Consider the following 22,421-nt stretch of genomic DNA (forward strand, 5'->3'; position numbering starts at 1 on the left):
GTATACTACAGTTAGTATAATTAGTGTACTACAGTTAGTATAATTAGTACACTACAGTTAGTATAATTAGTACACTACAGTTAGTATAATTAGTGTACTACAGTTAGTATAATTAGTACACTACAGTTAGTATAATTAGTATACTACAGTTAGTATAATTAGTATACTACGCCAAACACTACAAACGTTACACACGAAACTTCACACAAAACTACAGACTTTTACATGGGGCAAAATGCTGTAAATGTGCATTATGGGGTTTTATTAGGGTACAATATAGTGAAGAGAGGGCAGTTATTGCATTGTTCTGTTCATTTGTGTGTGTGTGTGTGTGTGTGTGTGTGTACACCCTGCAGGAGGCAGTGTTGAGCACCATGGACATTGTTCACGATGGATTTGGCTTTATGTTGGCTTTTGGTGATTTGGTTTGGGTTCCGTTCACATATAGCCTCCAAGCAGCCTTTCTTGTGTCACACCCTCATCAGCTCACTCCCTTCAGTGCCCTTGCTATCATCATGCTGAACGGTAATTTAGGACACATCCTGTCCTGACAGACACCAACACTGCAGATTGTTAACACACATGACGACGAGTCTTTGTTCTGCTTTCAGGAATTGGATATTACACCTTCCGAAAGTCCAATTCTCAGAAGAACCAGTTCAGGAGAGACCCAACACACAGCAGTGTCCGACGTGAGTCCCAAACACACACACACACACACACACACACACGCACCCGTGTAGTGCTGAGCTCCTTCCTGTTAATGTTTTAGATTTAGAGACGATTCCCACAGCAACAGGAAAGCGGCTGTTAGTGTCAGGATGGTGGGGGTTCGTCAGACACCCTAATTACCTTGGAGACCTTTTAATGGCACTGGCGTGGTCTCTGCCTTGTGGTCAGTCCCACACACACACACACTTTTTTTTATAGTCACAGGTTTTGTTGAGTTTTGAATACTGCCACTCTATTTCCTGTGTAACTCTCGGCTGTGTCCCCACAGGGATCTCTCACATCCTACCGTACTTCTATGTGCTGTACTTTAGCGTGTTGTTGGTACACAGGGAGGCACGAGACGAGCGCCAGTGCAGAGCGAAGTACGGAGCATCTTGGGATGCTTACTGCAGACGAGTGCCTTACAGGATCATCCCCTACATCTACTGAGCTCATTGTGATGTTTATTACACTCTCAAGTCAAGAAGCTTTTATTGTCATTTAAACCACGTATCTGACCCAGGACTCAGTGACATGACAGGACCATGAAGCTACACCGAACACAGAGTGCAGAGCTAAGGACTGAAAGGAAGTTAGTCCAAGACACAAAGTGCAACAGTGCGAGACAAAATATAACACAAAACACTACAGGACGTAGAACACAAGATGACCAGTGTGGGTTCTGTATGTTATACAAAGCATTGTGCAAAAGAAGGTTGTTCCTCTCTCGCTCCTCGTCCTCTCACACACCTTCTACATGTATACACATGCTCATAAAATCTGTGTGTGTGTGTGTGTGTGTGAGATAGTGATCTTTATGGAATAAACCCTGTACACAGACCCAGATAAAGTCCCATTTTTTGAAGATAATAAAAACACAACAGCTGATGTACAGAAACCCAAACTTCATGTTTAATGACTGAGTTTAAGACTTGACTGTTTGTGAAGCTCCAAACAAATCCATCATCACACAGCAGATTAACAAAAGATCAACAAGGATAAATTAAAGATTATCAGAAGTTTGGAATTGTTGAATTGATATAATTGTCATTTTATTTGCTGTAACTTTTTCCAATAAATTAAATCTCTTCAATCATCACTTTTCCTCGAGCTCTTCCTTTCTTCCAGCTCTCCTCCACCTTCTTCCGGTCTCTTTCCATCTCCTGTCTCTCAGCTGTCTGTTTCTGATACTCTGCCCACGCCCATCTGGCTAAACCCCTCAGTGTGTGTGTGTTCTCGTTGGCCCACGCCTGCAGGAACTTGCATTTCTTCTCTGCTAAGAAACACACCCTCCTGAAGTGGGCGTGGTCTCTGGGAGCTGCGACACGTGCCCTGCTGAGCACAGAGCGCAGATGAGCGAGAGCTGAGAGTGTGTATCCCGCCCCCTTGTCCTTACTCGCGCCACTCAGGATGTGAGCCACACCTTCTACTGCGCTCATTATCGAGTCTGAGTCAGAGTTTGCCGAGGATGCAGACGCCATCGCCGCACTCAGAGCCTCAGAGAACGAGCCAAATGTCAGGTTGCGTCCCAAACAGTCTGACACGGACAGAAGAAGCTGAGTGAACTCCAGCAGCTGCTGCGTCTCCGACACGTCTCCGTTAAAGAGGGGGAGAGTGAAGGCGTAACCGTACAGCACGTTCACCAAGCTGAACCTCACCAGTGGGGACGGAGAGGCAGAGCAAAGAGAGGACATGGGCGGGATTTCACAGCTGATAGAAAGAGGAGCGTTTCTGCTTTCCTCCATTTTTACCTTGTGTTTCTTGACTTCCCGTTTCAGTGGAGGTGCTGAAGCCGTGTCCAACTTTCGAATGTCTCTGTCCTCCCCTTCCTCTGAGCTGCGTGTTTCTTCAGCATGTCCCTCCTGCTGGAGTTCCTCGATCAGAACTGCACGGTCTCGCTCATGCTCCTCCCACCAAGGCCGCCATATTGGGACGAGAGCACTGATCCCTCCATCCTTCAGCAGCTGCTCAAACCTCTGCTTGTCCTTCTCTGGCAGGAGCTCCCACAGCTCATCTTCATCAAGAGACTCGATATTTAGTCCTGACAGCCTCGTTACTACATCTTCCCCTTCCTCGTCTTCCTCTTCCTCATTATCTGTCTGTCTGAGCCTCTGCAGGATGTCCTGCACCTCGTCCTCATGTCCTTCCTCTCTGTCCGTCTGAATCTCGGCTAATCTGGACAGCAGTGTCATAGTCTCTGTGTCCCTCTCGGTCACTCGTCCTCCACTGTTCTCCATCAGGTCCTTTATGACTGGGCCCAGTCCCCCCTCTGCCTGCTGCGACTTCATTAGGATGTTCCTCATGTGGATGGTGTCCTCGTGCTGCACCCTGCCGCGCTGTCTCAGTTCCTCACACACACAGTCTTTATAAAACATCTCTGAACATGTTGTGTGAGCTGAACCACGATAACAGGACAGTCCACAGTAGGGGACGTGACAGCGGGGACAAGTGTAACGTGCAGGGTTACTGAGACAAAGCCCACAAGGTCGCAATGACCACAAAGTGTTCTGTTCATCAGCAGCTGGACTCACATCATCACCACACGGCCGCTCGTGCTCATGTGACGTGTCTCTGTCGCTCAGAAGTGACGTCACAAACACTGGCGTGTTTCTGCTCTCCATCTGTTATCTAATAAACAAAAGGTGAATTCGGTCAAAACTGAGCGCGGATTTACAATAAAATCCCCTCACTGTAATTTAAGGGTTTTTTTTATGTTGCTACTTCCGGTTTTTACTTTAAACAAATAAACTGAAACAGATAAAATGCAGCTTTCATGGCGTTCAGTTGTACCGACTTTTAGTTTTACTGAGTTTTAATAATAACAATAAAAACACATAATTAAGACATTAACATGAAACTAAACCCTGTTTATTATTATAAACTCACCAGCAGCGTTAGCGCACGAGCCACAGCCAGAACTGTCGCCGTTTGATGACGTCACATTCCAGCCAACGCGGAAACCTTTATTTATTTATTTGTTTATTCTTTTTTAAAAAGTATTTTCCAGGTTTACATTAATATCGGAGTGAATAATCTGTATAGGCAAAAAGGGACACACACAAAAGAAAATAAAGATAAAATAAACTTTAATGTGCTTTAAGATTTTTATGTTTTAAATTAAATCACAATCTGGGTTTGAGTTTGTGTTTATAAATATAATACAGATTATTATGTGTTTATAAATATAATACAGATTATTATGTGTTTATAAATATAATACATATTATTATGTGTTTATAAATATAATACAGATTATTATGTGTTTATAAATATAATACAGATTATTATGTGTTTATAAATATAATACATATTATTATGTGTTTATAAATATAATACAGATTATTATGTGTTTATAAATATAATACAGATTATTATGTGTTTATAAATATAATACAGATTATTATGTGTTTATAAATATAATACAGATTATTATGTGTTTATAAATATAATACATATTATTATGTGTTTATAAATATAATACAGATTATTATGTGTTTATAATACAGATTATTATGTGTTTATAATACAGATTATTATGTGTTTATAAATATAATACAGATTATTATGTGTTTATAAATAATATAATACAGATTATTATGTGTTTATAAATATAATACAAATTATTATGTGTTTATAAATATAATACATATTATTATGTGTTTATAAATATAATACAGATTATTATGTGTTTATAAATATAATACAGATTATTATGTGTTTATAAATATAATACAGATTATTATGTGTTTATAAATATAATACAGATTATTATGTGTTTATAATACATATTATTATGTGTTTATAAATATAATACAGATTATTATGTGTTTATAAATATAATACATATTATTATGTGTTTATAAATATAATACAGATTATTATGTGTTTATAATAAATATTATTATGTGTTTATAAATATAATACAGATTATTATGTGTTTATAATAAATATTATTATGTGTTTATAAATATAATACAGATTATTATGTGTTTATAAATATAATACAGATTATTATGTGTTTATAAATATAATACAGATTATTATGTGTTTATAAATATAATACAAATTATTATGTGTTTATAAATATAATACATATTATTATGTGTTTATAAATATAATACAGATTATTATGTGTTTATAAATATAATACAGATTATTATGTGTTTATAAATATAATACAGATTATTATGTGTTTATAATACATATTATTATGTGTTTATAAATATAATACAGATTATTATGTGTTTATAAATATAATACAGATTATTATGTGTTTATAAATATAATACAGATTATTATGTGTTTATAAATATAATACAGATTATTATGTGTTTATAAATATAATACAGATTATTATGTGTTTATAAATATAATACAGATTATTATGTGTTTATAAATATAATACAGATTATTATGTGTTTATAAATATAATACAGATTATTATGTGTTTATAAATATAATACATATTATGTGTTTATAAATATAATACAGATTATTATGTGTTTATAAATATAATACAGATTATTATGTGTTTATAAATATAATACAGATTATTATGTGTTTATAAATATAATACATATTATTATGTGTTTATAAATATAATACAAATTATTATGTGTTTATAAATATAATACAGATTATTATGTGTTTATAAATATAATACATATTATTATGTGTTTATAAATATAATACAGATTATTATGTGTTTATAAATATAATACATATTATTATGTGTTTATAAATATAATACAGATTATTATGTGTTTATAAATATAATACAGATTATTATGTGTTTATAAATATAATACAGATTATTATGTGTTTATAAATATAATACAGATTATTATGTGTTTATAAATATAATACATATTATTATGTGTTTATAAATATAATACAGATTATTATGTGTTTATAATACAGATTATTATGTGTTTATAAATATAATACAGATTATTATGTGTTTATAAATATAATACAGATTATTATGTGTTTATAAATATAATACAGATTATTATGTGTTTATAAATATAATACAAATTATTATGTGTTTATAAATATAATACAGATTATTATGTGTTTATAAATATAATACAGATTATTATGTGTTTATAAATATAATACAAATTATGTGTTTATAAATATAATACAGATTATTATGGGTCATTTTTGGTTAATAGATGAAAACTTTGTTAAATTCTGAAAAGATTAAAAATATAATTTTGCTCTTCAGAAAATCATGAATTTAAGTAAATTAAATGTCACTTGGCTAAAATTTAACATTTTTTGGAATTTCTTTGACTCTGTATTAAAATCTGTCCAAAATGAAAGTAAAAATGGGCAATAAAAAGAAAGTGTTTAATTTCCGCAGCTTTACAAAATGTACATTTATCACAATCAGTAGGAATAAATCTAATGCTTACATTTACAGGAAACATCTGTGAAAGATTTTGTGTTCTATTTCTCTTAATTTATTAGGTATAACATTGTGTTGTGCAGATGCTGCACCATGATGAGGTTTAATCCACTTTGACTTACATGGAGGAATAAAACCAACATTAATGATGTTTCCTATAAAGTAAGTGATAAATACAGAAGTGAGAGAACAGCAAGGTGATGTAGAGTCTGTGATAAAATGTTATAAAAGAATAAAATGATAAAATGTGATGAGTTTCTGTTTAACAGTATTTAAACTTTATTTATACACAGCTGTATACATCTGGCATAAAACACACACACACGTTTTCACTGAATCAGTTTTATGTATTAATCACACATAATAATAATAATAATAATAATAATAATAATAATAATTCAGTGTTGATCAGAAGCCCAGCTTCAGCAGCCACTCCTTCAGCTCCATATCAAACTGGCCTTTAACGCGGATACTCATGGTGACCTCGTTGACCTTGGTGGGCGGTTCTCTGCCCGTCAACTGCTGCAGATGATTTTTCATATCTTTATTGAGAGCCTGAAATGCAAACAGCTGGAGTTTACCACCAGCACACACACTGAAGAACAGTGATGGTGTTCATGCGGAGCTTTAAACCCACCCAGATGTCTCCCTCCACCCTCCGCACCACAGTGTTCTTCTGGTTTCCATGTTTGATGTCAGAGTAAATGGGAATATTGTGCATTCGGGAGCGTCGGATCATGTAGGGCAGCGATGGAGGTGTAGCTAAGAGTCATTGGGGTCAGTAAATGCAATTATACACAAGATTAATTAAGATGACTGTGTGTGTGTACCTGAGGGTGGGGTCCATCCTGATGGGGCAGTGCCTGTGTGTTTGGGTGGAGGCGGTACACGTGTTGGAGGAATCAGTCGCTCCACAAAGCAGAACTCATCTGTGCTCTCAGTTACTGCAGAACCTCCTCTAACTGAGCTGCTGTGTGTCTAAACTCCACAAAACATGACATCATCGTATATTATATATGATCTATGATCAAATCACCATGACGTCACCATGACATCACCGTCTTTCTCTGAATGAGTTTTGTGCTGCTTTAATCAACTATTATTTTTCTTATAAAGACGCAGACCGACGTGTGACACAAATTATTTCTCACACTTTGGAGTAAATGAACTATAAAAATAAATGTCTCTTGTATCAGGAATAAGAGTTAAATATCTTGTGAGTTTCAGTTCAGTTATAAGTTTAATGCATTAACAGAATCTATGCAGTAACTTTTCTTACTTTACTTTCAGATTTGACTGTTTTTGGACTTTCGGGATTAAATCCTTGTTCTTTTTAACAACACTGATGTAAATTAGAATATAAACCTATTTAACTTTAGAGAATCAGTCTGAACACCATCACGTGTTCGGGTAAAAATGTAATGTTTAAATTATTATTTTGTGTAAATCTCCTCATGACACACAGTTAGCATGTAGCTAAGATTGCTAAAGTACACGTTACCGTCCAGATCTGACCTCAGAAAAGGTCAGGATATAAATATATATATAAAACTCACCCGTAAACAGGCTGCAGCAGTCGGAATTCTCCTGACTGTGTGATATAATCTGTTTTTATTCCACACAGATGTGCTCAGTGTCACAGAGACGCTGCTCAGGCTGGCCGCCATTTTGTGGTCCCCTCTGCGCATGTGTGAGAAAACGACTACATTGACTGTCCACGCCCCTCGCGCAGACTGACCACGCCCCTCGCCCAGACTGACCACGCCCCTCGCCCAGACCAATCACTCACTTCAATTATATTTAAATTGTGTACCTGACGTGTTAAACTAAAACGATATATAAGGTCGTGACGACCGATTTTCATGAAGCTTCAAAACCATTTAATTTGTATCACGAAACGTGTCAGAGCTCCGATGGCTGCCACTAGGGGGCGGGGGGGGGGGGGTAGGGTTAACACATGGGTTAGGGCTAAAACTAACACATTGTTAGCACTGTACAACGTTTCCACTGATTTTACATTTACACCATTTAGCAGACAAACTTACATCCAGAGCGACTTACATTATCTCTTTTTTATACAACTGAGCAATTGAGGGTTAGGGGCCTTGCTCAGGGGCCCAACAGTGGTGGACCTGGGATTGAACTCATAACCACTAGGCTACCTCATGCCCCATTTTATTATGAATGGTACATAATATGGTCATAACATTACACTACATGACAAACACGTGAGAGTAAATAAAAAGGTAAAGTGACAGTAACTCCATGTAAAAGGCGCCGTTATGTTTGGGCCTGGACCTCGTTGCATTTACACTCTTTTGACCAGAAGGTGGCGCCATCATGAGGTGTTTTGAAAGCTTCGTGAATCATTTTGCGAAGTAATCGGTTCAGTTGATTCGAGGCTCCCAAATGCTTCGTTTGTCCCATCACTAATAAAAGGGCTTTTCTCTGAATATTCTATTCCTTTCCAAACTAAAGGTTTTGTGTCTACACTTATTTTGTTAAGTAAATAATATTGTACTATATAAATATGAGGCTAGTTTTGTTGTGTGTATCCTGAGGACTGTCTCCAACACCGCACCTGATCACTTTAAACACAAAGACACTAAGTTTTATATTTATTACATCATAGACACACAGATCACAGAATCCACCGTCTCTCTGAACTGCAGACGTCCCACAATCCTCCTGTTCGTCATGGTCATGTTGTCTTCTGAGGGCTTTTGCTCACAGGTTCAGCGATGACCACAACTGCACACACTGCCAAAGCTACACACACACACACACACACACACACACACACTTTAGGATCTTAACCAAACGTGCTGATTGGTTTAAAACGTTAACAGAATATAAATGTGAACATAATGTAAGCTCAATATTATTTGAGGTCAGAGATAACGGTCTCCATGACAGAAAGCTCCACCTGACTCACATTACACTGCATTACAATAAACACCTGTTTACCTGCGGCGAAGGTGAGCTGCAGTGCGCGTGCGCCTCGGCTCAGGGACGTGCGCGTGCTCCGGTACACAAACCCCGCGGAGAGAAGCAGCGCGCCTCCGGAGAGCAACCGACAAGTCAAACAGCTCCGGGGTCCCGAGTGTGAGGACATCTGACACACCGACTCACGGAAAACAGCAGCACTCAGAACACGGTGTGCGCGCGCAGTGAAACTTCCATACCGGAAACGCGTCACTCCCGTAGTGAGAGGGCGTCAACTGTGCGCACTGTCTGCGCAGAACATTCAGAGAAAGTCTGTGATCTATTTAAGTAATAAAGGCAGAAAGCAGGGGCGATTCTAGGGTTTGGGTTTGGGCTAATCCTAACCCTAGGGCTTTATCTTTAGGGGTTTTAGCCCTCAGTGAGAATTTAAAACAAGAAGAGTTTTATATTATATATTATATGACTACACAGTAAGACAAAAGTTTTGCTATTGTTTAAAATGACAAAAGTGGACACCAAAATTTTATGCATGATGTAATGATGTCAGTCTTGAATCAGATCAGTTCATGTGTGTGTACATTCTCTACAAACAGTGTGTCTAATGAATGCAGTCATTAATAAACTAATATTCACAAAGACCAAATCAATAAATGTTATTTTTATTTAGTATTGAATGGATTGTTTGCATTAATATTTAGTTTGTGGTAATAAGAATAGTGACATTTGACTGGTATAAGTGATTTATTTTAAATGTCACCACAGTACTGTATATACACTACAGCCACACACACATCTGTGTACATTAAGTTCACTACTATAGCAGAAACATGCAGTAGTAGTACAACTTTTTATTACTGTACCTCCAACAAACTTTTACTTGTGGGATGATATAAAATACATCCTCACAATAAATACATCTTTAAAACAATGTCTCTAATTAAATAATGAGAACTACTAGGGTGGGCTTATAGTAATACGTTCTCATTTGAAGAACATGCTTTTGTGGGAGAAACAGACACAAAACAACCTTGTAAACAATTTGAACAGAATAGCAGAACATTGTACAAGCTCATGAGTGCCAAATTCCCTGGATTTCTTTTCAGTTAATTTTTCTAAAACACCTTCTATAACCGTCTTTGTGGCTTTCCACTGATTAACGTTATATATAAACGCCTCCAGCTTTGACTGACTCTGTCCTTCTCTGGTCAGATAAAGCACACAGCTGATGACGCACTTTTGAACGACTAAAACGCACGCGCGTAAAAACAAAGTGGAAAAATTCGCTCTTGTATCAAACTGATATATAATTTTCTTTCCAGTCGACACGTCCTGCATTTTAAGTAAAGATTATTTATTCGTGTGCTGTGACTGAGACTTTCTGTACAAGACATTTTATTCTTAAATAAAATAGTTAGTGGGCGGGGCCACACGGCGGGTGTTGTTAGTGGGCGGGGCCACATGGAGGGTGGGGTTTATAGGGTGGTTATTTCTGGCTGCCAAAGGTTCGTGCAATGTTGTCATTTGTCTCTGCTGCTTCTTTGAGCAGTTCCATGATCTGAACGTTCCTCCTCCTGCTCTCCTCCATCCGTGCTGGATTTGACTCTGGCAAGTTCTGAAGGGGAACAAACAGAATCACTGATTATGAGGCAACACACTCTGTTACATGGGATTTAATATCACAGAACAGAGAAGGTGTTTCACTGGACTGTGGGTTCTCCTGCTCACTGGACTGTGGGTTCTCCTGCTCACTTTGCTTCTACAAGCCGGTGTGTGGGTTTTACTGTTCAATCTGATTCTCATCCTAGACCCTGCATTGGTGAGTGTTGGACCATGTGTATGTGAGTGTATGTGTTCAGGTCACTACACTATACACAGTACCTTCAGTATCTCTTTGTGTGTGTATATATATATATGTGTATGTGTGTATCTGTATGTACGTGTGTGTGTGTACAGGTCACTCACTACACAGTACCTTCAGTATCTCTCTGTGTGTATATATATGTGTGTGTGTGTATGTATGTATGTATGTGTGTGTGTATATGTGTGTGTATGTATGTATGTATATGTGTGTGTGTGTGTATATGTTTGTGTATGTATGTATGTATGTATGTATATGTGTGTGTGTGTGTGTATATGTTTGTGTGTATATGTGTGTGTGTATATGTATGTATATGTGTGTGTATATGTTTGTGTATGTATGTATGTATGTATATGTGTGTGTGTGTGTGTATATGTTTGTGTGTATATGTGTGTGTATGTATGTATGTATGTATATGTGTGTGTGTGTGTGTGTGTGTGTGTATATGTTTGTGTGTATATGTGTGTGTATGTATGTATGTATGTATATGTGTGTGTGTGTATATGTTTGTGTGTATATATGTATGTATGTATATGTGTGTGTGTGTGTGTGTGTATATGTTTGTGTGTATATATGTATGTATGTATATGTGTGTGTGTGTGTGTGTGTGTATATGTTTGTGTGTATATGTGTGTGTGTATGTCTGCAGGGCTGTCAAGTGTCACGCATTGAGAGTGACAGTCACGCAGTCATCGTATTTCTCACGCAGAAAAACTTTTTGACTATTTATCATATATTTAATACACCGCATCACCCAAAACGTATCAGTCCGCACCGCTGTCTCTAAGGAACCGGGCAGGAACCAAGCGCGTCTCCTCTGGAGCTCTTAGTCGAGCCTGACACTTATCAGCCAATCAAAACAAGAGGCTACACAACAGCCAATCAGAAAACAGCACTGTTGTATCTGGGTGAGATTTAACACAACAACTAATGAAATAAACACACATTCATTAGTGAGGGTATTTTTGATGGTCAGTTTGAACAAAACCTCAACACTAAACAGTTTGTCTCTGGACGGGACATTGTCCTCAATCATGTCCCTAAAAATGTCTGGGCTTGTGCTGAACTGTTTTATATGGGAGCAACATTACACATGATAAAGGGGTCTAAAAAGGTAACAAACACTTACAATAAACACCACCAGTCATAATCTCTCTCTCTCTCTCACTCACACACACACACACACACACACACACACACACACACACACAATGAATACATGGAAATTAAACAAATACTTAGTATTTGGTTAAACTGCGGTCAGTGATTCAGTGATCCTTACCAAACACAACTCCCCCATTATTGTTTTTTTTTCTTTTTCGAGGGGGAGGAGATGTCACACACACACACACACACACACACACACACACACACACACACACACACACACACATTTATATAGTATAACATTCTGCATCAAATATTTAATTCTCTATTAGCAGAAGTGATTTCCATCAGTTACAGTTTCTGCATTAGCGTGTATAGCATATCTGTAGTTACTCTAGAACACACACTAGTCAAGATGATCAACACAACATCACCCAAAACAACACAGTAACACCACTGAATGCTTGTTCTTATACCTGTGTGTGTGTGTGTGTGTGTATGTGTGTGTGTGTGTGTGTATGTGTGTGTGTGTATGTATACGTGTGTGTGTGTGTGTGTGTGTGTGTGTGTGTATGTGTGTGTATGTGTGTGTATGTGTGTGTGTGTATGTGTGTGTATGTATACGTGTGTGTGTCTGTGTGTATGTGTGTGTCTGTGTGTGTCTGTGTGTATGTGTGTGTCTGTGTGTATGTGTGTGTGTGTACAGGTCACAGTACCTTCAGTATCTCTCTGTTCCGCTGCTCTCCGGGTTCGAGGCTCCTCCAGAACACGTACCCGGTGATCAGCGCTGTCACGGCGCCCGTGTACACGAGCAGCTTCCGTAACGCGCTCATACTGTTAGCATAACAGCTAATCGCCTTTACTCTTTATCTTAGCCACTCAATGCTAAACACAGCGTAAAGAGGAGCGGAAATACGTCACAGTGGGGGCGGAAGTGCCTCAGATACAGACATAAGTGCAAAAAAAATAACTATTCCCAAACATACATTTATTTAAATATATAAATAAACAATCGTCATATTTATAATTAGTCTGTCACAAATCTTTATAGATATGTTACGAATATGTTAATTTTGAAATTCTCAATTCTGCTACCAGTGCACTCACGTGTCCCGCATTGACGTGACAGTCCCTGTCACGTCAACATTACACATGATAAAGGGGCCTAAAAAGGTAACAAACACTTACAATAAACACCACCAGTCATAATCTCTCTCCCTCACACACACACACACACTCACAAATTAATAAATGGACATTGAATAAATACTTTGTATTTGGTTGTGTTCAGTGACTCTTACCAAACACAACACCCCCATTGTGGAGATGTCACTCTTGCCTGTCTTGAGAGACACTTGAGAGACCTGAGAGACACTTGAGAGACCTGAGAGACACTTGAGAGACCTGAGAGACAATTGAGAGACACTTGAGAGACCTGCTACTACAAATGTTGACGTAAGGCTTCTTTAAAGCAGTAATGCCCCTTTACCCCCGAGGCAGTTTGAGTGCAGGTTCGGAGCCTAATTTAGAACCAGTTCTTTCTTTTCCGACAGCCAAAGCACCGGCTCTGAACCAGGAAAAGTGGTTCTTAAGTAGCACCAAAACGTTGCTGGTCTAGATTTAAGAACCGCTTGTGTCAGGGGCTGTGGGCGGGGCTGTGGGCGGGGTTACTGTTAGCGCCTGGGGGCGGGGCTACTGTTAGCGCATTTGATAATGTACCTTAAATACACTAATGTTTAATACACTTTTACTTTACCGTGATATGATACATTATCAGCACACATGATAGTAAGTAGCTACATGCTAAGGCTAACTTTTTTCTGTGTTAATGATAAAATAACGTTATGTACTTTCTCCATTACAACCTCCGTTTATACAGATTACATGGAGCTGCACGTACACGTTGGATTCGCTCCGTTTGGGTGTTAATGTAGGTTCACAAGGCCATGAGTTTTAACAGTAAAACAACATCCGCTATTGTTGTTGTTGTGTTTGTTTGTCGCTGCTGCACTAACGTTGCTGGGACACGTGACACGTATACAGTGACGTCACACTCGGCTCTGTGATGCTCTCTAACTGATGGAAAGACAAACCAGTTCTTAGAAAGTTCACCAGTGGAACCAACTTTAAACCAGCACCAGCACTAGTTCTGAACCAGCACCCGGTTCTTTTTGGTGGAAAAGGGGTAAACTAGGGTTAGGGTTCTCATAACCAAGGTGCAGATTAAAATCTCTAAAATGTATAAACAGTAAAGTTAGAAACACCCAGTCAAATGATAGTGATTTTATTTATTATTAAGGACAACAGCTTTATTACTCAAATAAATACTTGAATGCTCACATGTTAGTTCAGAAATTCAGTTCAACTCTCAGTCTCAGAATTACTCACACACTCAATATTATTATATTACTGTTCACAATCAGACAAGATACAATCACTTACACAGTTCATATCTCTGTCTCTGTCTCTCTCACACACACTCTCCACTGCCTCTGCCCCACACCACGACCCTGGGTCTACCCCCGCTCACAGATGAGCTCGATGACACTCTGCTCCATGGGAACTGGATCTATGCAGCGATGTGCTGTGCTGCTCACAATCTCATCCAGCAGGAAGTGGACAAGGTTTTCATCTGAGACAAAGCGCCACAGGTAAAGCTGCAGGTAGTGACAGTCCACCTGTACCTGCTGCAATCCGAACCGACCGAACGAGCGCACACGTACACACTCAACCAACGACTTCAGACTGATCTTCACTATACCTGTAAGCACAGACACCTGACACACACACACACCATCACAGTATAACAACATTGATATTAATAGAATATTTATTTATATAGGATCATTTAGTAATAAAATAAATATGATGCTCTCACTGTACATCATCACAGTCCTACCTTGTTGAACTCCACAGGGCTGAAGATGTCGATTCTCTCAGAGAAAAGCTTGTGGATGTTACTCAACAGGTTGGTGTCCATTGGAGCGCTACATACACACACACAGGTGTAAAAAACACTCATCATAGACAGTACATCATGTTTTTGTTTGTGTGTGTGTACCTGGGTGTGTAGCTGGGCGCATAACGCAGCTGTTGTCTGGAGCTGCTGTAGACAGAGAATGTACGTTTACTGGAGTCACTGCTGTGGGCTTTCCTCACCCCCTCCTCATATAGCAAGCCCACCTAAACACACACACACACACACACACATCATAACGAACAATTCCTGTAAACAATCTCAGCTGTACATGTGCTCTGAGTGTGCTCGATAATTAGTTAAATTACCGCCTGCTCGTCCACTCCCGATCAAAACCCCCTTCACACATGAACACAACGACAGTTAGTTACACTGATACCTGGACATCAATGGCTGTCGTGTCCTCCACCACTCTCTTCATGACCGCACGTACGTTCCGTGGCTCGATGGTGTTCACCCAGTCCCTTGTCTCCACACTCTTCCTCAACATCTGAGAGATGATTAAACCCTGAACCTTAAACACACAACACACCAGTGCTTTTAAACAGTGACCAACACCTGCTTTCACCATCGTATTATTCTGGGATCTTCTTAGAGGTTGTAATTCCAGACCTCCAAGAAAGTTCTTTGGTCAGAGCCTCAACACAGAGGCTTTACTGGATGTACACACACTAGCTGTCCACACAGATATATATTCACTTATTAAATCTAAAACACTGAAGATACACTTTATTCTTCTGTGGAGGAAAACAGACATCACTCACGAGGAGCTGGTTAACGTGTCCATATAACATACACACGTAGGCCTCCGCTTTTTTTTTTAGACATTTTGTAGCTCAAAGCTCCAGCTAATTCCAAACTGCAACTTCCCACTTCAGAGTGAAACTGAATATTAGCATATTAGCATTACCTTGACGTAATGGTTGAGGAGTTTCTGTGCTGCCTCTCGGGCCTCAGCACACAGAGTCGTCACTGTAGTTATCGGAGAATGAGGCTGCGTTTAACACAGAGACAGAGAGTGAGACAGCTCTTCTACACACAACAGGACCTGTGTGTGTGTGTGTGTGTGTGTGTGTGTATATGTGTGTTTTTACCGGTGTGAGGAACTGCTCATCAGTCAGTGTGAGGATGTAGGAGATAGTGGAGGTGTCATAGTCGAGGCAGAGGCGTGACAGCAACAGCAGTAATGTGGGCGGGGTTGAGCTGCTCCGGTCGCCTGCACTCTCACAGAACTGACGTGATGACTGACAGATAAACTTAATGAAGCTCACAATAAGCCCCTCTCTCACACCTTGACTGCAGAACTCCCCCTGACACACACACACACGATTTAAATTGAGGGAATTTTTTGTGGGTGGGGCTTATATGGTATGATTATAATATAAACACTGACCTTGAAGTAGGGTTTGTTGGAGAAGGTGATGTCTTTAGCAGTGAAGAGATGCACAGACATTAAAACAGATTTGATCTGATTGAGAATGGAGTTTGACAGTGAGGTCAGTAACTCTGGGAGAGTGGGCTGGGAATCTTTGGCAGCAGAACCGCCCGTTCCCAAAGCTCCACTAGCTCCACCCACTGTGGTCCGTGGTGCAGCGAGCGCTTGTCTGACATCAGTCAGGCTATCCAGGTAGAAGCTCTGTAACGCACACAGGTACTGTTTGATTCGCTCTCGAGCCGCATTGATAACAATGTCAGTCCCCCGGCTCGTCACCACTGACCCCGGAAGCAATTTAGACACGGCCTGGAGGCGGCGGTGGAAACGATCCAATGCTCTCACGAGGAGGGAATTGTCCCCTACGCCCTTCTCCTCCTGTATCCTGCGCTCCACTAGTGTGAAGTACCTTCCTGCCAAAGTGTCCACAAACTGCTGCAGCTTCTCACTGGCCATCTGAGGGAGGTGTTGGAGGGCTTGGTCGCCTCCCTGTGGACGAGTAATAAATAATTCCTGATAAGAGGCAATAACTAAACAAAGATTACTGACAAACTCGTTACAGCCTCGATCGATGAACTCCAGAATGTCCATCCTGTTTGCCGGAGACAGGAAAGGGTTCGAATTGGATGGAGACACAAGGGTTGGCTTCTGGGTGGAATCGCTAAGTTCCGCCTCTAAGACCTGCAGATCCGCCTCCAGCTTAGAGTGGGCGTGGCTTAGGAATTTGTCACAGAGCTCCTCGGCTGGTTCGTCTAGCTGCAGCAGCAGCTCCACACACTCTGACAGTTCCTTCGCACTCGCATTGTTGTCACTGAAGTACACACACACACACCATTAACGTGATTAAACACTTACATCATGTGCAAGTGTGATTCTTCTTCCATTCTTCTTTATTTTACACAATGCAGAGATGTGTTAAAAAGATGAGATTAATGAGGGTGTTTAATGAGTGTTTCATGTTGGTGTGATATGTGTACCTGAACCTGTCCCTGAGGTGCAGTGTTAGTTCCAGCATGATGGTGTTACACCCATCCTGGATGCCTCTGAACGAGGTGATGTTGTTGTAGTGGTTGAGAACACAGCGTGCCCTCCTCTGAGCACTGACCGCTCGCCCAAACTCACCACACTCAACACACTTCCTTAACCATGCTGGGAACTCGAACAGGAACTGCAGCTTACGCACCAGAGAGTGAACCCCTGAACACACACAAACAATGTTATGACCAATGGTGTTTTCAATGCTTCTGTATGTGTGTGTATGTGTGTCCATGCCTGACAGCTTGGTGATCTGTGTGTGCTGGTCCTGCAGTGTGCTGCTGATCTTAGCACTGAACTCTGTGATGGCAGCCATGTTGGCTGAGAGACAGTCCATCTCATCCTCCATCTTCTTAAAGTCATTTTTCATTTTCCTGATGGTGTCTGAGGACACACACACACACACACACACACACACACAAAAGCCTGGCTTAACACACATTCATATACAAACTATATAGTTGTAACATCAGATGGTAGCTAACATTAGCCCATATACATCATGTAAAATAGAGTTTTAGGAGGCAGAGCTACATTAATATGCTTTTCTTTAATTATTTGTTATATCCATTAATTACTATTAATGCCTCTATAATGTTACTTAATTATACATCTGGTCATGTAGTGCTATAAAAAGTGTGTGTGTGTTTTACTGACCTGTAGCAGAAATAAACTTGTTGTAATTTTCATAGACCAAAGTCTGCATGTCACTGTCCAGAGAGCGGATCTGCTTCACCATACAGCTCTCCTGGTCCATTAGCTCTGTTAGAGAGCACTCCTTTCTCATCTACACACACACACACACACACACACACATTTATTGAACTTACACATACTTGGATTGGTCAGTAACAAGATACAACACACAGACAAAATAAACCCTTTAAATGTAGAATATAATGAGTTAAAGGTACAGATATACAGTTGAGGCCAAAATTATTAGCCCCCCAGGAATTTTGGAACATTTTCCTAAAGATCTTTCCAATGTTTGCAGAATTGATAAAACTTGATATAATCAAACATTCGCCAGTGCTATTTAGTAGCTTTTGGTACATTTTGGAATATAAAATACATTTTTAGGCTTGCTTTATAATCAAATATAGTGAAAATGGGGTGGTCAAAAATATTAGCCCCTTGTGAATATTTGCTTTCAAAACACACCCAATTAATCAATCAGCTTTCAAACCACACCTGTGCAGTCAATTGGCTTCATAACAACACCTGGGCATTCAATCAGCATTAAAGGACTCCAAGGAACAGGGCACTTGAACACATTATTGGGAGAGACTACTTTTACTCACCATGCCAAAGACAAAGGAAATCAGTCTTGAGCTCAGAAAGAAGATAGTGGAGACTCATGATAAGGGGGAAGGCTATACTGCCATTTCCAAGCTTTTCACAGTGTCTAGAACCGCCGTACGTTGCATCATTGCCAAGTACAAGGAGACAAATTCTGTAAGAAACAAACCTGGGCGTGGTCGTAAGCGCAAGATTTCAAGAACCCTGGAGAGGAAAATAGTCAGAGATATCAGCAAGATGCCCCAGACATCTGCCAAGATGATTGTTGCTGACCTGGCCTCTTCTGGAGTTGATGTTTCAAGGAACACAGTTGTGAGGGCTCTTCATCGTGGTGGGCTTCAGGGCCATCGTCCCAGAAGAACCCCTTTACTCAAACAGCGGCACATCACAGCTAGACTGAGGTTTGCCCGTGAACATTTGAAAGGTAAAGATGAGTTTTGGGAGTCTGTGCTTTGGTCTGATGAGACTAAACTGGAACTGTTTGGGCACATGGATGTTGCTTATGTTTGGCGAAGAAAGGGTGAGGCCTTCAACCCTAAGAACACAGTTCCCACAGTTAAACATGGTGGTGGGAGCATCATGCTGTGGGGCTGTTTTGCAGCTTCAGGCACAGGGAGCCTTGTTCGGGTGCATGGCATCATGAAAAAAGAAAATTATGTTGACATTTTGAGGGATAATATGCAGAAATCTGCTCGTAGTCTAGCCTTAGGTCGTCGCTGGGTCTTCCAACAAGACAATGACCCAAAGCATACATCGAAATTGGTCCAACAGTTCCTGAAGGATACCAAAACAAAGGTCCTGGAGTGGCCCGCACAGAGCCCAGACCTCAATCCTATTGAGAATCTGTGGCGAGTGCTCAAAGTGAATGTCCATGCTCGGAAACCACGTAATTTGGACCAGCTGGAGCAATTTGCAATGGAAGAATGGGCTAAAATCCCTCAGGAAACCTGTGCCAACCTAGTAAAGAACTACTCTAAGAGGTTGTTGTCAGTTGTGGCTCAGAAAGGGTTCACTATTGACTATTAATGACCGGGGGCTAATAATTTTGGACGTTTCATTTTTGCCCTTTCTTGTTTCAACTCACTATTTCAATTAAATATCCTAATCAAACTTAGTGGAGATTTTGTCTTTCTTATTTTGGAAACAAACACACTATAAAACACTTGTTGTTAATGGTCATTTCCATGGAGAAATCAAGAGTTTTGTCTAATTTCATAAGGGGGCTAATAATTTTGGCCTCAACTGTAAAACACAGTTATAACCACATTCACATCACTGACATTACAGCACACAGGTGTAAAGGGGCAGCAGATTGTGAATATAAAGAACCTGTCATTTATAATGTTACACTGTTATAGATACTTAAAGATCCCCTCAGTCCTGACACCATGACACTAACATCAGGTGTCAGACCCCGGTACAAGTGTCAGACCCCGGTACAAGTGTCAGACCCCAGTATAAGTGTCAGACCCCAGTATAAGTGTTAGACCCCGGTACAAGTGTCAGACCCCGGTACAAGTGTCAGACCCCAGTATAAGTGTTAGACCCCAGTATAAGTGTTAAACCCCAGTATAAGTGTTAGACCCCAGTATAAGTGTCAGACCCCAGTATAAGTGTTAGACCCCGGTACAAGTGTCAGACCCCAGTATAAGTGTTAAACCCCAGTATAAGTGTTAAACCCCAGTATAAGTGTTAGACCCCAGTATAAGTGTCAGACCCCAGTATAAGTGTTAAACCCCAGTATAAGTGTTAGACCCCAGTATAAGTGTTAGACCCCAGTATAAGTGTCAGACCCCAGTATAAGTGTTAGACCCCAGTATAAGTGTCAGACCCCAGTATAAGTGTTAAACCCCAGTATAAGTGTTAGACCCCAGTATAAGTGTTAGACCCCAGTATAAGTGTTAGACCCCGGTACAAGTGTCAGACCCCGGTACAAGTGTCAGACCCCAGTATAAGTGTCAGACCCCAGTATAAGTGTCAGACCCCAGTATAAGTGTCAGACCCCAGTATAAGTGTCAGACCCCAGTATAAGTGTCAGACCCCAGTATAAGTGTCAGACCCCAGTATAAGTGTCAGACCCCAGTATAAGTGTCAGACCCCAGTATAAGTGTCAGACCCCAGTATAAGTGTTAAACCCCAGTATAAGTGTTAGACCCCAGTATAAGTGTTAGACCCCAGTATAAGTGTCAGACCCCAGTATAAGTGTTAGACCCCAGTATAAGTGTTAGACCCCAGTATAAGTGTCAGACCCCAGTATAAGTGTCAGACCCCAGTATAAGTGTCAGACCCCAGTATAAGTGTTAAACCCCAGTATAAGTGTCAGACCCCAGTATAAGTGTCAGACCCCAGTATAAGTGTTAAACCCCAGTATAAGTGTCAGACCCCAGTATAAGTGTTAGACCCCAGTATAAGTGTTAGACCCCAGTATAAGTGTCAGACCCCAGTATAAGTGTTAAACCCCAGTATAAGTGTCAGACCCCAGTATAAGTGTCAGACCCCAGTATAAGTGTCAGACCCCAGTATAAGTGTTAAACCCCAGTATAAGTGTTAGACCCCAGTATAAGTGTTAGACCCCAGTATAAGTGTCAGACCCCAGTATAAGTGTTAGACCCCAGTATAAGTGTTAGACCCCAGTATAAGTGTCAGACCCCAGTATAAGTGTCAGACCCCAGTATAAGTGTCAGACCCCAGTATAAGTGTTAAACCCCAGTATAAGTGTCAGACCCCAGTATAAGTGTCAGACCCCAGTATAAGTGTTAAACCCCAGTATAAGTGTCAGACCCCAGTATAAGTGTTAGACCCCAGTATAAGTGTTAGACCCCAGTATAAGTGTCAGACCCCAGTATAAGTGTTAAACCCCAGTATAAGTGTCAGACCCCAGTATAAGTGTCAGACCCCAGTATAAGTGTCAGACCCCAGTATAAGTGTTAAACCCCAGTATAAGTGTTAGACCCCAGTATAAGTGTCAGACCCCAGTATAAGTGTCAGACCCCAGTATAAGTGTTAAACCCCAGTATAAGTGTCAGACCCCAGTATAAGTGTCAGACCCCAGTATAAGTGTTAAACCCCAGTATAAGTGTCAGACCCCAGTATAAGTGTCAGACCCCAGTATAAGTGTTAGACCCCAGTATAAGTGTCAGACCCCAGTATAAGTGTCAGACCCCAGTATAAGTGTTAAACCCCAGTATAAGTGTCAGACCCCAGTATAAGTGTCAGACCCCAGTATAAGTGTCAGACCCCAGTATAAGTGTTAGACCCCAGTATAAGTGTCAGACCCCAGTATAACTCAGTATATCAGGTGTAATATCAGTCTGCTGTCACCTTGTTGAGGAAAAGCTCAGGGTCGAACTGAGGCCCGTTGATGTCACACGGATCCGCGGCTTCTTCCTGCTCCGGTTTCCCGTCCACACTGAGGCCGTAATAAAGCTGCAGCAGGCCGTGAACCCTCCGCTTCGGAGCCCCATTGCTTTCGTCAACCTCCATTTTACCAGAATAACAATTAAACGACACCCAGTTACAGAATCTTTTAATCAGGTTTCAGCTAAACATCAGTGAAGTCCGCGTTTACCTCAGGTTTGTTGTACTGAGGTAAAACAAGATGGCGCCGAGCTCATATTTCAAAATAAAAGTCAGACTGCAACCT

The 22,421-nt window shown here is 40.2% G+C and overlaps 5 protein-coding genes across 5 annotated transcripts in view; 1 reads left to right on the forward strand and 4 right to left on the reverse strand.

The window, feature by feature from the left end:
* Positions 1-1,807, forward strand: part of tm7sf2 (transmembrane 7 superfamily member 2) — a 6,310-nt gene extending 4,503 nt beyond the window's left edge. The window contains exons 8-11 of the mRNA XM_060895779.1: positions 357-525; positions 612-692; positions 773-895; positions 1,001-1,807. Of these exons, the coding sequence (XP_060751762.1) occupies positions 357-525; positions 612-692; positions 773-895; positions 1,001-1,161 (534 nt within the window). The 3' untranslated portion in view covers positions 1,162-1,807. The remainder of the gene's footprint in view (positions 1-356; positions 526-611; positions 693-772; positions 896-1,000) is intronic.
* On the reverse strand, positions 1,597-3,685 carry znhit2 (zinc finger, HIT-type containing 2). The gene is made up of 2 exons (XM_060895778.1): positions 3,598-3,685; positions 1,597-3,339 (listed from the first exon to the last, which is right to left on the reverse strand). The coding sequence occupies exon 2, from the start codon at positions 3,330-3,332 to the stop codon at positions 1,791-1,793; it is 1,542 nt and encodes a 513-aa protein (XP_060751761.1). The 5' UTR covers positions 3,333-3,339; positions 3,598-3,685; the 3' UTR covers positions 1,597-1,790.
* Positions 3,686-6,379: 2,694 nt separating this feature from the next.
* mrpl49 (mitochondrial ribosomal protein L49) lies at positions 6,380-7,824 on the reverse strand. Its single transcript, XM_060896172.1, has 4 exons — positions 7,681-7,824; positions 6,955-7,102; positions 6,762-6,886; positions 6,380-6,679 (listed from the first exon to the last, which is right to left on the reverse strand). Exons 1-4 carry the CDS (start codon positions 7,810-7,812, stop codon positions 6,533-6,535), a joined length of 552 nt encoding a protein of 183 aa, XP_060752155.1. The 5' UTR covers positions 7,813-7,824; the 3' UTR covers positions 6,380-6,532.
* A 1,889-nt stretch (positions 7,825-9,713) lies between these two features.
* On the reverse strand, positions 9,714-13,375 carry LOC132863389 (ubiquinol-cytochrome-c reductase complex assembly factor 3). The gene is made up of 2 exons (XM_060896173.1): positions 12,752-13,375; positions 9,714-10,682 (listed from the first exon to the last, which is right to left on the reverse strand). The coding sequence occupies exons 1-2, from the start codon at positions 12,866-12,868 to the stop codon at positions 10,554-10,556; spliced, it is 246 nt and encodes an 81-aa protein (XP_060752156.1). The 5' UTR covers positions 12,869-13,375; the 3' UTR covers positions 9,714-10,553.
* A 928-nt stretch (positions 13,376-14,303) lies between these two features.
* Positions 14,304-22,377, reverse strand: vps51 (VPS51 subunit of GARP complex). Its single transcript, XM_060896170.1, has 11 exons — positions 22,100-22,377; positions 18,137-18,266; positions 17,717-17,863; positions 17,422-17,641; positions 16,406-17,255; positions 16,107-16,322; positions 15,923-16,006; positions 15,392-15,526; positions 15,097-15,218; positions 14,935-15,022; positions 14,304-14,812 (listed from the first exon to the last, which is right to left on the reverse strand). The coding sequence occupies exons 1-11, from the start codon at positions 22,259-22,261 to the stop codon at positions 14,552-14,554; spliced, it is 2,415 nt and encodes an 804-aa protein (XP_060752153.1). The 5' UTR covers positions 22,262-22,377; the 3' UTR covers positions 14,304-14,551.
* Positions 22,378-22,421: the final 44 nt, after the last annotated feature.

The sequence above is a fragment of the Tachysurus vachellii genome, chromosome 20, assembly GCF_030014155.1.
Source record: "Tachysurus vachellii isolate PV-2020 chromosome 20, HZAU_Pvac_v1, whole genome shotgun sequence".
Taxonomy (NCBI): Eukaryota; Metazoa; Chordata; class Actinopteri; order Siluriformes; family Bagridae; genus Tachysurus; species Tachysurus vachellii.

Bases quoted from the DNA above. Each gene is read 5' to 3' on its own strand.
- LOC132863389 (XM_060896173.1), bottom strand. From the start codon at position 12,868: ATGAGCGCGTTACGGAAGCTGCTCGTGTACACGGGCGCCGTGACAGCG. The intron at 10,683-12,751 runs GTACTGTGACCT...GTTCCCCTTCAG, and splicing joins GGAACAGAGAGATACTGAAG to AACTTGCCAGAGTCAAATCC.
- vps51 (XM_060896170.1), bottom strand. From the start codon at position 22,261: ATGGAGGTTGACGAAAGCAATGGGGCTCCGAAGCGGAGGGTTCACGGC. The intron at 17,864-18,136 runs GTCAGTAAAACA...GTGTGTCCTCAG, and splicing joins CAAGTTTATTTCTGCTACAG to ACACCATCAGGAAAATGAAA. The intron at 16,007-16,106 runs GTAAAAACACAC...TGTTAAACGCAG, and splicing joins ATGAGCAGTTCCTCACACCG to CCTCATTCTCCGATAACTAC.
- mrpl49 (XM_060896172.1), bottom strand. From the start codon at position 7,812: ATGCGCAGAGGGGACCACAAAATGGCGGCCAGCCTGAGCAGCGTCTCT. The intron at 7,103-7,680 runs GTGAGTTTTATA...TGTGGAGTTTAG, and splicing joins CTGCTGCAGCCTGTTTACGG to ACACACAGCAGCTCAGTTAG. The intron at 6,887-6,954 runs GTACACACACAC...AATGACTCTTAG, and splicing joins AGGATGGACCCCACCCTCAG to CTACACCTCCATCGCTGCCC.
- znhit2 (XM_060895778.1), bottom strand. From the start codon at position 3,332: ATGGAGAGCAGAAACACGCCAGTGTTTGTGACGTCACTTCTGAGCGAC.